Below are 14,483 nucleotides of genomic sequence, written 5' to 3'. Positions count from 1 at the left end.
ACGTGAGCCACCCGCGCACGTGACTGCGTCTCCCAATCCGGTCCATGGCTCCAGCTATTCCAAACATCCTTCCTTCCTTCCTTTCATCAACAAGGCGGCCACTGCTCTAATCTCTCTAGTCTTCATCTCCCTTCCTCTCTATAATCTAGTTACGCGGCCACGGAGCCAGTAACGTGATTGAACATCCCCTTTAAATAGCAGCTGACGTCACGGCTCCGCCTATAGCCATAGCAGGAGGGGAGGGGGGCGGAGACTACGGGAAAACGATGACGTCGGCACTTCTCCCTCTCTTCCCCCCGCCCCCTCCTTCTCCTGACGTCGCCGTGTACACAGAGCCAGCCAGGCACGGGCTGGGATGCCAGCTCGCGGCGCATGCGCGGAATAGCGGATCTGGAGCCGCACATCCCACAGCTCCGTGTCTGCTGTATGAGGAGCTGGTCGCGGCCGGTACCGCAGTGCCATCACTTCTCCCGCTGCCTGGTGTGAACGTCGCCAGATGCTCGGTGCCTTCTGCTGGAGAGGGTGAGGACGGATATAGCTATATAGACGGGGCGCCTATTGGCTGCTCCGGCCACACGACCTCTTGGCGCTCTTATTTGGGGTCTGGAGGCGCCGGGCTACCCTAGATACTGCGCTGTGATTGGCTGGCGCTCTGTCCCCGCCTGTTGCGCTCCCCTATACCGCGAGGGGGCCCTAGTTCGGCTCCACACGAAGTTTATGCTGTTTTTGGCTTGGCAGCAGCCATCTTCTGTGTGTGGGAGCTGTGCGCCTTCTGTTCTAGCAACTGCCACTGTTGCCCCTAACAACCAATCAGCGCTCAGCTTTCATTCCTTATAGAGTGTTTGAAAAGTAAAAGCTGTGCTGTGATTGGTTGCCAGGGGCAACAGCTCGGCTTCAACTTCCAATAGCGCTTTTTGAAGAAGTGAAAGCTGCGCTCTGATTGGTTGTTATGGGCAACTGCTCAGCTTTCATTTTTTTATAAAGTATTTGAAAGCTTTGCAGTGATTGGTTGCTAGGAGTGACAGCTCCACTTTAATTTCTTATAGATTGAAGAAAGGATAGATTGGCATTTGTTTACACAGTATGGCGCCAACTGGTGTTTGGAGTGCATAGCGGTCATTCTTCCAAAACTCTATACCAGCGTTGGGGAACCTTCAGCTCGCCAGCTGTTGCAAAACTACAATTCCCATCATGCCTGGACAGCCAAAGCGAAGCTTTGGCTGTCCAGGCATGATGGGAATTGTAGTTTTGCAACAGCTGGAGGGCTGAAGGTTCCCCGTCCCTGGTCTATATAGTGATGTTCGTTGCTGGGCGGCCAATAGAAAGTATATGGTGAGGTCTCCTTTACTATTATGAGGCTGCATTCACACTGTTTGCTTTTTGTTTCTGCCAGGCTCTACCTTGGCAACCTGTCAAAACCGGATACAGACGCCATTATACCATTTTGACAGGTTGCCAGCGTGGAAGCCCCTAATACTAATCTATAGGGAACATTAGGAACTATGTCAGCTGCCAGAAGGGGAAGGAGACTGATTCTGCTTAGAGTTCACCCAGCAGCTCTTTAAGGGTATGTTCACATCTCGTTTTCGGCTTTTAAAGTGACAGTGACACTTTAAAGGGAATCTGTAATGTGTTAAAAAATCATATGGTCAGAGAAGGGTCGTATGATCCCCTGTAATGTGGTATCCATACAGGTTACTATGTGTATATAAGGAGAGCAGTCTGATCTCCTCCTGTAATGTCCTGTCCGTACAGGTTACTGTGTGTATATAGGAGGGGGGGTCTGATCCCCTGTAATGTCCTGTCCGTACAGGTTACTATGTGTATATAGGAGGGGGGGGGGGGGGGTCTGATCCCCTGTAATGTCCTGTCCATACAGGTTACTATGTGTATATAGGAGGGGGGGGGGGGGGGGTCTGATCCGCTGTAATATCCTGTCCGTACAGGTTACTATGTGTATATAGGAGGGGGGGGGGGGGTCTGATCCGCTGTAATGTCCTGTCCGTACAGGTTACTATGTGTATATAGGAGGGGGGGGTCTTATCCCCTGTAATGTCCTTTCCGTACAGGTTACTATGTGTATATAGGAGGGGGGGGGGGGGTCTAATCCCCTGTAATGTCCTGTCCGTACAGGTTACTATGTGTATATAGGAGGGGGGGGGGGGTCTGATCCCCTGTAATGTCCTGTCTGTACAGGTTACTATGTGTATATAGGAGGGGGGGGTCTGATCCACTGTAATGTCCTGTCCGTACAGGTTACTATGTGTATATAGGAGGGGGGGGTCTGATCCCCTGTAATGTCCTGTCCGTACAGGTTACTATGTGTATATAGGAGGGGGGGGGGGGTCTGATCCCCTGTAATGTCCTGTCCGTACAGGTTACTATGTGTATATAGGAGGGGGGGGGTCTGATCCCCTGTAATGTCCTGTCCGTACAGGTTACTATGTGTATATAGGAGGGGGGGGTCTGATCCACTGTAATGTCCTGTCCGTACAGGTTACTATGTGTATATAGGAGGGGGGGGTCTGATCCCCTGTAATGTCCTGTCCGTACAGGTTACTATGTGTATATAGGAGGGGGGGGGGGTCTGATCCCCTGTAATGTCCTGTCCGTACAGGTTACTATGTGTATATAGGAGGGGGGGGTCTGATCCCCTGTAATGTCCTGTCCGTACAGGTTACTATGTGTATATAGGAGGGGGGGGTCTTATCCCCTGTAATGTCCTTTCCGTACAGGTTACTATGTGTATATAGGAGGGGGGGGGGGTCTAATCCCCTGTAATGTCCTGTCCGTACAGGTTACTATGTGTATATAGGAGGGGGGGGGGTCTGATCCCCTGTAATGTCCTGTCTGTACAGGTTACTATGTGTATATAGGAGGGGGGGGTCTGATCCCCCGTAATGTCCTGTCCGTACAGGTTACTATGTGTATATAGGAGGGGGGGGTCTGATCCCCTGTAATGTCCTGTCCGTACAGGTTACTATGTGTATATAGGAGGGGGGGGGGGGGTCTGATCCCCTGTAATGTCCTGTCCGTACAGGTTACTATGTGTATATAGGAGGGGGGGGGTCTGATCCCCTGTAATGTCCTGTCCGTACAGGTTACTATGTGTATATAGGAGGGGGGGGTCTGATCCACTGTAATGTCCTGTCCGTACAGGTTACTATGTGTATATAGGAGGGGGGGGTCTGATCCCCTGTAATGTCCTGTCCGTACAGGTTACTATGTGTATATAGGAGGGGGGGGGGGTCTGATCCCCTGTAATGTCCTGTCCGTACAGGTTACTATGTGTATATAGGAGGGGGGGGTCTGATCCCCTGTAATGTCCTGTCCGTACAGGTTACTATGTGTATATAGGAGGGGGGGGTCTGATCCACTGTAATGTCCTGTCCGTACAGGTTACTATGTGTATATAGGAGGGGGGGGTCTGATCCCCTGTAATGTCCTGTCCGTACAGGTTACTATGTGTATATAGGAGGGGGGGGGTCTGATCCCCTGTAATGTCCTGTCCGTACAGGTTACTATGTGTATATAGGAGGGGGGGGTCTGATCCACTGTAATGTCCTGTCCGTACAGGTTACTATGTGTATATAGGAGGGGGGGGGTCTGATCCCCTGTAATGTCCTGTCCGTACAGGTTACTATGTGTATATAGGAGGGGGGGGGTCTGATCCACTGTAATGTTCTGTAGAAATGTGATTGTACTTTGAATGTGATGAGGGGGAAGAAACCTCCTGTAACCCATAAGATCAACGTCTGCAGAGTCTGTACACATTAGGGCTGATGTGGAATGTCAGGATGGTCACATGACTGAGGAATCCGCTGCTGCCGCTTATGGCGCTTGTTACTGTAGGTGGTCACACGTAATATATGGGGAGAGGTGGTAGATACACTTGTATCTCCTGTTATATGTCTAACGTCATCATACACTTATTGTCACAACCTGACACCAGTCCAGATGAGATGGAAGTGAATGAGCGTTACCCATAATCCCTGCCCACAGGTGTTCACACAATGCACATATATTATTTATCGATCCTCGAGAGACAAAAAGTTACATGGAAAGAGCTTGACTCCATTCCATTCATATGTTTGGCTGAGTGTGAGCAAGTATAATGTGGGAGTACGTCTGGTCCTGTGATAGTTTTCACATATAAGAAGTCTCCTCCGGCCATTTCCATTCCCTTTGTAGCTTTCTAGCAGCTGGGAAAATACAGTAAAAGGTCTCCCAGTGTGGGTGATTGTCAAGGGCGATGATCTCCAGCCTGTGACCCTTCAGCTGCTGCCCATATACAGCCCTTAGCATCCTAGAGGCTGGGAGATGTAGTTGTGGAAGAGCTTGGGGTGCTGCAATTTGGGCATCATTGGTCAAGGGGCTTCCCATAGGCATCCTGTTCCTACATTCAGGTTTTTTAAGCCAAGTCAAAAGTGCATTTGAAAAGTGGGAAACCTCATACTTTCCTTATGGAGAAGGGGTAGGAGTAGGGAACCTTGCTAAAGCTTTGGCTGTCCATGCCTGATGGGAGTTGTAGTCTTGCAACAGCTGGGGAGCCAAGGTTCCCTACCCCTGCTATAGGAGTTAATGACACGGGATGAGTATACTTGCCTTGGGGCTTTTAAGGGTGCGTTCACACCTACCGGATCCGCAGCGGATTTTCATGCTGCGAATTTGCAGCGAAATCAGCTGCAGATCCTGTACTGTGAAGCTCAATGGGTCCCATACACGCAGCGGACCTGGCCCCTTTACCCCTGCGCGGCCGCCAGCAGCTTACAGCCCCGGCCCTCTTAAACCCCCGCGCCGCCCCGGCACGCCCGAATGCAGCGCCGGCCCTGAGCATATATCACTTGCTCGGGCCATGGCTGTGTGATGCTCCCGGGAGCATCACACAGCCACGGCCCGAACAGGTGATGTATGCTTGGGGCCGTGTTCTGGCGTGCGGGGGGGCCGGGGTCGCGTTCTGGCGCGCAGGGGGGCCAGGGCGGCGATCTGGCGTGCGGGGGTTTAAGGGGGCCGAAGCTGTAAGCTGCGGCCTGCAGCAGCGCAGGGGTTAAAGGGGCCGGGTCCCATGCAGGCAGCGGATACGCTGCGTGTATGGGACCCATTGAGCTTCACTGTACAGGATCCGCAGCTGATTTCGCTGCAAACGCGCAGCATGAAAATCCGCTGCGGATCCGGTAGGTGTGAACGCACCCTAATAAGGGCTCGTTCACACAGAGCAAAAGCAGCTGAATTTCTGCGCTGAATCAGTGCTGAAATTTCAGCTGTTAAAATAGGTGCAGAGCTAATTTCCATTGTGTTGAATGGAAATTCTGCTCTGCAGTTCACACAGTCGAATTTCCGCACTGAACTAATCCGCTTTCCGCCAGAAGAATGAACATGTTCATTCTTCCGCTAGTGGAAGCCTATACAAACCAATGGGGCTCTGATTTTCTGTTTCAGCGCGGAATACAAGCGTAATACAAGCGGAAATTACGTGCTGAATCAGCGCGGAAATAGGGAAAAAAGGGGGGGAGGAGGATTCTAGTATATATTCTGGTATAGTCTAGTTTACTCGCCAAATACTCGCTGAATTTCAGCGCTGAATACATGCGGATTCAGCTCGGATTCCTCGAGTATTCTGCGCTGAATTTGTCAAGAGCTGATTACGAGCTGAACACTTTCCTAGCAGAATACGCAGGGATTCTGCTTACATTCTGCTTATATTCTGCTCGGAATTCAGCGTCAGTTGATTTCAGGCGGAAATATTTCCTTGCGTAATCCGCCCCTTTTGCTCTGTGTGAACGTAGCCGTGTATGGAGTGAGCTTAGACCTAAAGCCTGCCCCATACCCAATGCCTTCCCGCTGCCGGTAATAACCCTGCTGTCTTTATAAACGCCAGGATTCCCTTGTGATTTTTACTGCACTGTGTGAATGCACCCAAATGCTTGAACTCCTTTGCCACCTAATATTTTGTGGTCACTTGAGATTATAGTGCATAAAAAAGCATGCCTTTGAAACAACATTGCTGGAAATTTTAGCAACTCCACGTGGCTATTGCCACTTTATGGACTCTTTAATGTGTGATCAGCATTACTGGGCGTTATCAGATATTTATGAGAGGAAAAACTCCTGTTTTTAAGCCTGGTAATGCTGGTCATATGACAAAATGCAGACAGTAACATGGACAAATTGCAGAGTTCACATAATCAGTTGTGAATGTGAGAGAACAGCCCTAAAGCCAAGCACCCGGCCCCAGTCCTGATCCCAGCCCATGGACGTGCTTGTCATTTTCTAACCTGCTAGTATTGGGTTAAATTATTATTTATTTATTTTTTGAGATTTAGATGTTTAGCTTTTTAACTTCTTGTCTTTTTGTATATATTTTTTCTCTCTCTAGGCACCAGAACACCTTCCTGAAGTAAGGGGGATACTGTCACCCCCAGCAATGGGGTCCTGATGTACTCAAGACGTAAAGTCAGCTCTTGGCAGGAGTAACTAATGCTTTTCTTTCTTGCTTTGTGGGAACCAACATCACAGGTAAGTCTCACTGACAGGCTACGTGTAGAATCTGTTACACCACAGGGATTGGTCAGCAGCCTGTGGACATCGTTCATTTCAGTGGCCAAAACAGAGTCCAGAAATGTCTCTGTTCAGGGCGTTTTCCGCTGGTGTTCACTCATTTAACATATTACAGCCAGAACAATGAATTAGCCAGGACCAGTGGAAACCTGCCTGAACTGAGTCACTAGGTTAATCCGTTTAGACCACTGACATGAATCGCTGTTGCTGCTGTACATTGCAGTATATCTGATGGCATCTAAATGCAGTGTGAACCTAGTCTTATACAGTGCATTTAATGCCCTATGTATAGGAGCTTGGTTCTCATGTCCTTCACAGATAGCTCTGTGTATACGTAACCTAGAGTGACTGTAGAAAACAGATGTCACTAATACCGGCAGATAATGCCCTGGGCTGCAAGGCCTCAAACTACCCCTGCATTGTGCAGTATTGTCCTGTGACTGGGGATATGAGACATCAAGGTAAATGCACCTATGGAACAGTTTCTAAATTGTCTGAACAAATACTCCTTAATGTGTAGAAGGGCATTCCACCTCACTGCTCTTACTGTGTAAGGTGCCCACGCTTTGTACTGTAAAAGACACACGTACAGTAGTTAAGTAATGACCTTGTGAGCTAAAAAGGGACAGCCACTGCTCCGAGCCCTGCTCGTATCGGAGGTTGTCACATCCACTCCCTTCACTCAGCACTGAAAGTTTAGAAGGCTGACTGCAGCTTATGACACCATGGATTTTAACAAGGCGTTCAGAGCAAATGACCGTTCCCCCTGACGAGAGCTTTGTGTCAGACTCTGTATATAAGGACCTTTATGTCTCCTTTCTCCAATAGATCAAGGGTATTATGACCTATACCATGGCATATGGACAGCAGACACACTCAGTACTATGGACCAAGTGTTACCCTTTGTCTATATTTGTTCCATTTCTTGCTCATATACAATTATTTAGTGGAGCAATCTACGCTTTACAGTACCACAATATAAATATATTGGGAAATGGACTGAATAGGTATCTTTGACTTGGGTAGGTCTCATAAAGTGGTGCCATATTGCTAGGGTATCACTTCATGATGGGTAGAAGTCTTACCTTCGGGACTCCGAGCCTGAGAATGAAGGGGCGGCAGGGCAGGTGTTTATCACTTTGGCTCTTCCAGCCATCCGCCAGGAAATGGTACCAGCAGCGGTTCCCCATTACAGAGGGTGGTCAGAGCACCGCCATAGCTGTTTTGTGAGCTCAGACAAACAAAGTCTTTACTCACCACTTGTATCATTGAGCCTTTTCATCAGTTCACTCATTGCTTTACCTTGAATAAGTTTTGGTTAGTGTTGAGCAGACCTGTCGAACTGTTCAGGTTCACAAACGTTCTCCAAAACCTTGATTCCCCACAGTGGCAGAAGTTTGATACCTACGGCGGCATCTAACTTTTGCAGCTATGGGGAATCAAATGCCGAGCGTTCCCTTTCGGAGAATGTTGGCGAACCCGAACAGTTTGACAGGTCTGCTCTGGTAAGTTCTAACTATTATATCCCGAGAACACCCTACAAGACCTGCCATTTTGAAGATTCTATGATCCAGCTGGCTTTAAGTCTAGATGGCAGCGGGTCTCGTGTCAGAATGACAGTAACACTTAAATTCTGTAGGTACACTTTGATTTTTTACCTGGTGAGAGTCTAGTATAATTTATTCCCGTTGTCAGCCAGATGCTTTGCGTGTAGTCCAGGCTCCTAGAAGCCGTGTGAGCGGAGGATCTGGTGTTTGCCTTGTCGCGGCTTTAGCTCACCTGTCGGCTAATTGTCTTCCTGTAGCTTTTGTTACCTGTCGGCCCCGGAGGTAATATGGAGCACTTCTGTATAAGTTACACCAGGGCTTGTGTAAGCACTGCGCAACCAGCTGTGACAGACTAGAAAGAGTCCTTGTGTACTTAATACTCTCTGTGTGGCCTCCTTTCATCCCAGCCTTTTGTTTGTCTAGCGTTTTTTTTTCATTCATTCTGCTTCTACGGACCTTGTCATGGATTCACAATAAAGCAGAAATTAGAAATGCGGAAAATTCACAGGATATAGAAAGGATATTGATGTTCACAAGTGTCATCCCCATGATTTAGAAACTTTTGGCGCAGGCATTGACTTGCGGTTCAGACCTTCAGTGTCTGCTTCTGTACGGAGATTTGATGCAAAATAGCCCCTTCCTCCCCTTCTCCTGAGCTCCCCACAGAGCCATGGTACTCATGACAGTCACCAAATGCACATTTGTGTGTCAGGTGTCAGTACCACCACTCTGTAGGAGCAGAGAAGCTTCCATTACTGGCCTCAGGTTGCCAATATCATGGCTTTTTTAAAGTCCTAGAACTCCAATGTGGTATAAGGAATACAGGCCTAGTACTCCTACATGGTATAAGGTATACAGGCCTAGTACTCCTACATGGTATAAGGTATACAGGCCCAGTACTCCCATGGGGTATAAGGTATACAGGCCCAGTACTCCCATGGGGTATAAGGTATACAGGCCAAGTACTCCCATGGGGTATAAGGTATACAGGCCAAGTACTCCCATGGGGTATAAGGTATACAGGCCAAGTACTCCCATGGGGTATAAGGTATACAGGCCAGGTACTCCCACGGGGTATAAGGTATACAGGCCAAGTACTCCCATGGGGTATAAGGTATACAGGCCCAGTTCTCCCACGGGGGGTATAAGGTATACAGGCCCAGTACTCCCACAGGGTATAAGGTATTCAATTTATTCCTGTAGTATTCAAAATTGTAGCTTTAGATGGATGGCAGAGCATTTTGTTCTTGGGAAAGTCTGCTATTGGCAGGCGTACAAGTTATAACATCTTGGTGCTAGGCAATGGCAAGGCTTAAGTATCAAGATTATTATTTAGTGGCGGTGTGCCCTCCTGGGGATCTGTTTTATGCCGCAGCTTAAAGGATACAGTGCACTGTTTGGTTTAGCTTAGGTGGGCATGTGTGTAATGTGTTATGACTGGGGTGTGTGTGTGTGTGTGAGGGGGGGTCAGGACCCTTTAGGTATTAGATTTAGTGGGGTTTCTAACTGCAAATCGCATGCAACTCACCATCATTGACACCAAGTAAGGCCCATTTGCAGACTCCAGTGCTCAGTCCATGGAACGGGGTCCATATGCTTCATTACCACATTGGGGACAAACAAGGCTTTCTGCTGTATGATGTTACTACGGTGGCCAGATGGTTGTATTAGAGACTCTTGTGGTTGTAGATCCTGTCCAATGCTTATCATTACACCCAGCATGCAGCTTAATCTTTTATGCAACCAGGGCAATGCTGTTGAACACCTGCATGCAATTTTGCATAAAAATGTAATGTTTTGTAAAAATTGAACGAGACTTACGGATCCAGGAGGGCGAGGCGGGTGAAGCTCATTACAATGGGGGTTTGGGCACTAGAAAATCTGAGCGTTTTCTGTGCCCCCTGTGATTGCACTTATGGGGCTAAAAGTCCGACCCAAGCAAGAAATTGGACGTATAAGACAAAATAAAATCACAAGATGTGCAGGAGTCAGATTGTCTATATGCAAATGTCATCACATTCACCGGGACTAAATAGGCCGAATATCTCCAGGATCCAGATGCCAGGAAATATCTTAGGCACAGTGTCGGCAAATGACCTGAATGCTGCAGGAGGATTAGCTAAAATGCTGGCCGCCATCTCCTCACTGCTTTACTAGAAAGATATGTGTGTGTGTATATAATATATATATATCTCTATATATATCGTGAAAGGATTAGTAGATGCATTTACGATCCTTAATTTTTTTAAATTGGTGGGGGTCCCAGCGGTCAGCCCCCAACCATAACAAACTTACCACCTATCCTGTGCATATAGAGGGTAAATGCTTTTAGTGGTACAACCCCTTTAATTTCCACTTTATGACCTGTTACTGCGAGAATCCAGCTCTTGGACCTTCACAGATAGGAAGCATAAGAGACTCCTAGTCCTAAACCGACCACACAGCCACTCTCGCCTTAGTGTCATTCATCCCCTACATACATGATGTGGTGTTGGTGGGTTCGGTAGATTGTCCGTATGAAATAAAATCATTCTATTCCTCAAATTACATTGTGTACAAAACACTCCTTGAGTTTTTAGATGCTTTTGTTAGTGTATAATTCTGCTCACGTCCAGCAGGCTGTGTGATTCACGCCGCACTCCTCTAGGGGGATGACTCACGGATCCTCTGCCGGTGCGGCTCTGCATTAACACCGATGACATTTCATATCTTACCAGACGGATGGGCTGATAGTCAGTGTACGTAATGCCGCAGTACATTGCTGGGGACCGTGACCATAGGGACAGCCACTGTGAGCAGACAAGGAATCCATCCATATACTTCTAGTCTGCTATATGTGCCCACAGGGACTGAGTTTTATCACTACACTCTATTACAGAGGACAGCTTTATCAGTTCTGCATATGTTTATAGCATATAAAAGTCACAACTGATCCCGTACTACAAATCTGTAATTTTTTTTTCATAATTTTTCAACCTTAAAGGGGTTATCCAGGATTAGATAAAGCACAGCTACTCTTTTTCCCAGATTGTGTTATTGCAATTCAGCTCTATTTCCCTCACTGGAACGGAGCGACAAATCTCAACACCCAAACTAAGGACAAGAGTGGTGCTGTCTCTGGAGGAAAGTGGCCATATTTCTTTTTTTTTTTTTTTTTTAAATCAAACCAGGACAACCCCCTTTTAAATGGGATGAGAAAAGTGGGTGGGGTTTATCAGGAGGCGTGTGACCAAAAACTTTGTGTTGTGTTATAAAAGCTTTGATCTTGCCCATCAACTGGGTCCAACACTGGGTCCAGCAAGTTTGGGCTCGCAACCATAGGCTGTATCCATGTTTTCCAGGCAGTGCTTGGGCTGCATCCACCACCTTCTGCAGTCAGCAGGATTCAAAGAGCAATCCTTTGGGTTTGCGCAGACCCGAACTGTCAGCAGGTTCGCTGATCTCTAACCCAGCTCCCATGTTTACTTCCATGGGAGCTGAGCTGCAGTTACCCAGCACGGCCACTAAACAATGTATGGCGCTGACTGCTTCCAGGTTTTTTTCTGATCAGATACTGATGGCGTATTCTCAAGATAGACCAACTTCTGAGGATTGTCCATCAGTAGAAAAGTCCCACAAAATGGTGCAGAATTCTTCTCCTATAGAAGTAGAATTCATCCCCCTGACTTCAGAGCAGACCAAAACACTCCAGATGTGTTAAGTAACGGATTATGAAACTTTAGTCTTAAGAAATGTGGCTTGTTGTGCATTTTTTTTATACCCTCTTTGCCTTTTGTGTCTATTGAATCAGTGGTATTTTGTTTTTTGTTTTTTTCGCGTCTTTTATGTGTGTTTTTTATTATATTCTGCCAGTGAGACGTCCCCTTTAATTCTGTGAGGAATTCAGCCGTCGACTTGTAATAACTAATAGGGATTCCTTGTCACCGCAGCTCATCCCAGATCTTTTTATTAATCCAATTCTCAGTGAGTGAATGCTTCAGTGCTAACAAATGCTTAGCCCAGCACTTATGTGAGGAGGAGAGCCCGGAGCAGGAGGCTTGTTAGGACTTCGCACTCACAGCTTTCTTTGGCGGGGGAAGGATCCTTTTGGAATTTTTTTTTTTTAAATGTCACATTGATTATCATGCTATAAACGGCCGCTTCTAGCCCCCCCAAAAAAATGTACTCAGCTGCTTTACACTCAGATGGGGCGTACACACCAAGGGAAGGGGCACGCTCAGAACCTCCGTAGTGTCCTGACAGATTTTGCCTTTGATCACAAAGTATGCACAGATCTGGGGGGATCTTTTTAACCCCTTCACGTCAGCCATCTGTATATATACGTTCCTATTGCACATGCCCCGTGCAGTAGGAATGTACATATACGTTCCGACTTTGACGGGGCTTTGTGATGAGAACGGGATCACTGCAGGGACAGCGATCCCGTTCTCATCTGTGTACAGCACCGGAGATAATGAGGATCAGCTGCGATCCCGCAGCTGACCCCCATTAACCCCTTAGTGACCGCCGAAACGGCGGTCACTAATGGGCCGGTGCCGGTGATGAAATAAGTAAAAATCAGACCCCAGATCAGCCCCCTAGTGCCCCAGTCACTAACCCCCCCTCCCGCGGCAGCCATCGGATCCAAGATCCAAGGTGCCGGTGATGAAATAAGTAAAAATCAGACCCCAGATCAGCCCCCTAGTGCCCCAGTCACTAACCCCCCCTCCCGCGGCGGCCATCGGATCCAAGATGGCCGCCGCGATCACTGTGAACAGACTAATGTCTGTTCACAGTGATCAAGCAAGAAAAATGAATGAAAGCCCCATGCTCTCCGCCACCGGAGGTAGCAGAGAGCATGGGGCAGTCATCGGGACCCCCCCTGTGGGGTCCCGGTACAAGCGATCAGCGGTATATACTATATACCGCTGATCGCTTGTGCCATGTGCCGCCGGCACTTTTTATCCCCTGTCACCATGAATGATTGGTGACAGGGGATAAAAAGTGATGTACCCCCGTCCCCCAGTCACCCCCCCCTTCCCCATATACTCACCGGATCCACGGAGCTCCTTCCTCCTCGACGTCCTGGCTGGTTATGAAGTGCGCATGCGCTCCACAACCAGCCAAGCTCTGAAAATTTAAAGTGACAGAGACCAATTTGGTCTCTGTCACTGAACTATGATTACTGTGATAGAAAATATCACAGTAATCATAGTAATACAGTGAAAATGAATGTGTAAAGTACAAAAAGTGACAAACATACAAAAAAATAAAACACACACTTTTTATTATAGTAATAATTAGTTTACTCCCAAATTACCCCTAACCCCCCCCCCCCCCCCCCAGATTACCCGTAACCACCGCAGGTTGCCCGTAACCACCGCAGGTTGCCCGTAACCACCACACGTTGCTAGTGACCCCCTCCAGATTGTCCGTAATCACCCCAGATTGCCTGTAACCACCCTAAATTACATGTAACCACCCCAGATTAGCTATAAGCACTTCACTCTATCCGTAACAATTCTAGATTGTCTGTAACCCCTCCAGGTTGCCCCTAACCACCGCAGGTTGGGCATAACCACCGCAGGTTGGGCATAACCACCCCAGATTGCCCGTAATCATGCCAGATTACATGTAACCCCCCAGATTGCACGCAACCACCGCAGGTTGCCTCTGACCACCGCGCACGTCGCCTCTGACCACCGCGCACGTCGCCTCTGACCACCGCGCACGTCGCCTCTGACCACCGCGCACGTCGCCTCTGACCACCGCGCACGTCGCCTCTGACCACCGCACGTCGCCTCTGACCACCGCACGTCGCCTCTGAACACTGCACCTTGCCTCTAACCACCCCAGATTGCCCGTACCCACCTCAGATTACCTATTAGCACTTCAGTTTATCCGTAACCACAGCAGGTTGCCTGTAACCACCCCAGATTGTCCGCAACCACCCCAGATTGTCCGTAACCACAGCAGGTTGCCTGTAACCATACCAGATTGTCTGTAACCACAGCAGGTTGTCCGTATTCACCCCACGTTGCCCATAACCACCCCAGGTTGCCTCAAACCACCCCAGGTTGCCTCTAACCACACCAGGTTGCCTGTGACCACCCCAGGTTGCCTGTGACCACCCCATGTTGACCGTATCCACCCCAGATTATCCGTAACCACCCCAGATTACCCGTAACCACCCCAGACTGCCCGTAACCACCCCAGACTGCCCGTAACCACCCCAGATTACCCGTAACCACCCCACATTACCTGTAATCTAATTTTTTTTTATTGTATTTTAGTAACTGCGCTATTCTAATAACTGTTACTAGCTGCGGTTTTGCTCCAGCAAATTGGCGCTCCTTCCCTTCTGAGCCCTGCTGTGTGCCCATACAGTGGTTTATGCCC

General features: G+C 48.4%; 1 protein-coding gene across 2 annotated transcripts in view; it reads left to right on the top strand.

Moving 5' to 3' along the window:
* The first annotated feature begins 276 nt into the window (after positions 1-276).
* The window catches only part of TMEM184B (transmembrane protein 184B), a 51,350-nt gene continuing 37,143 nt past the window's right edge, over positions 277-14,483 (top strand). Inside the window, exons 1-2 of one of the 2 annotated variants that reach the window (XM_069967242.1) lie at positions 277-522; positions 6,377-6,516. In XM_069967242.1, coding sequence (XP_069823343.1) covers positions 6,478-6,516 — 39 coding nt within the window. In that variant the 5' untranslated portion in view covers positions 277-522; positions 6,377-6,477. The remainder of the gene's footprint in view (positions 523-6,376; positions 6,517-14,483) is intronic. The other variant, XM_069967243.1, reaches the window with a different exon arrangement.

The sequence above is a fragment of the Dendropsophus ebraccatus genome, chromosome 4 (assembly GCF_027789765.1).
Source record: "Dendropsophus ebraccatus isolate aDenEbr1 chromosome 4, aDenEbr1.pat, whole genome shotgun sequence".
Classification (NCBI taxonomy): domain Eukaryota; kingdom Metazoa; phylum Chordata; class Amphibia; order Anura; family Hylidae; genus Dendropsophus; species Dendropsophus ebraccatus.
The sequence above is the reverse complement of the archived record's forward strand: the minus strand, read 5'-3'. Positions and strand labels throughout refer to the sequence as shown.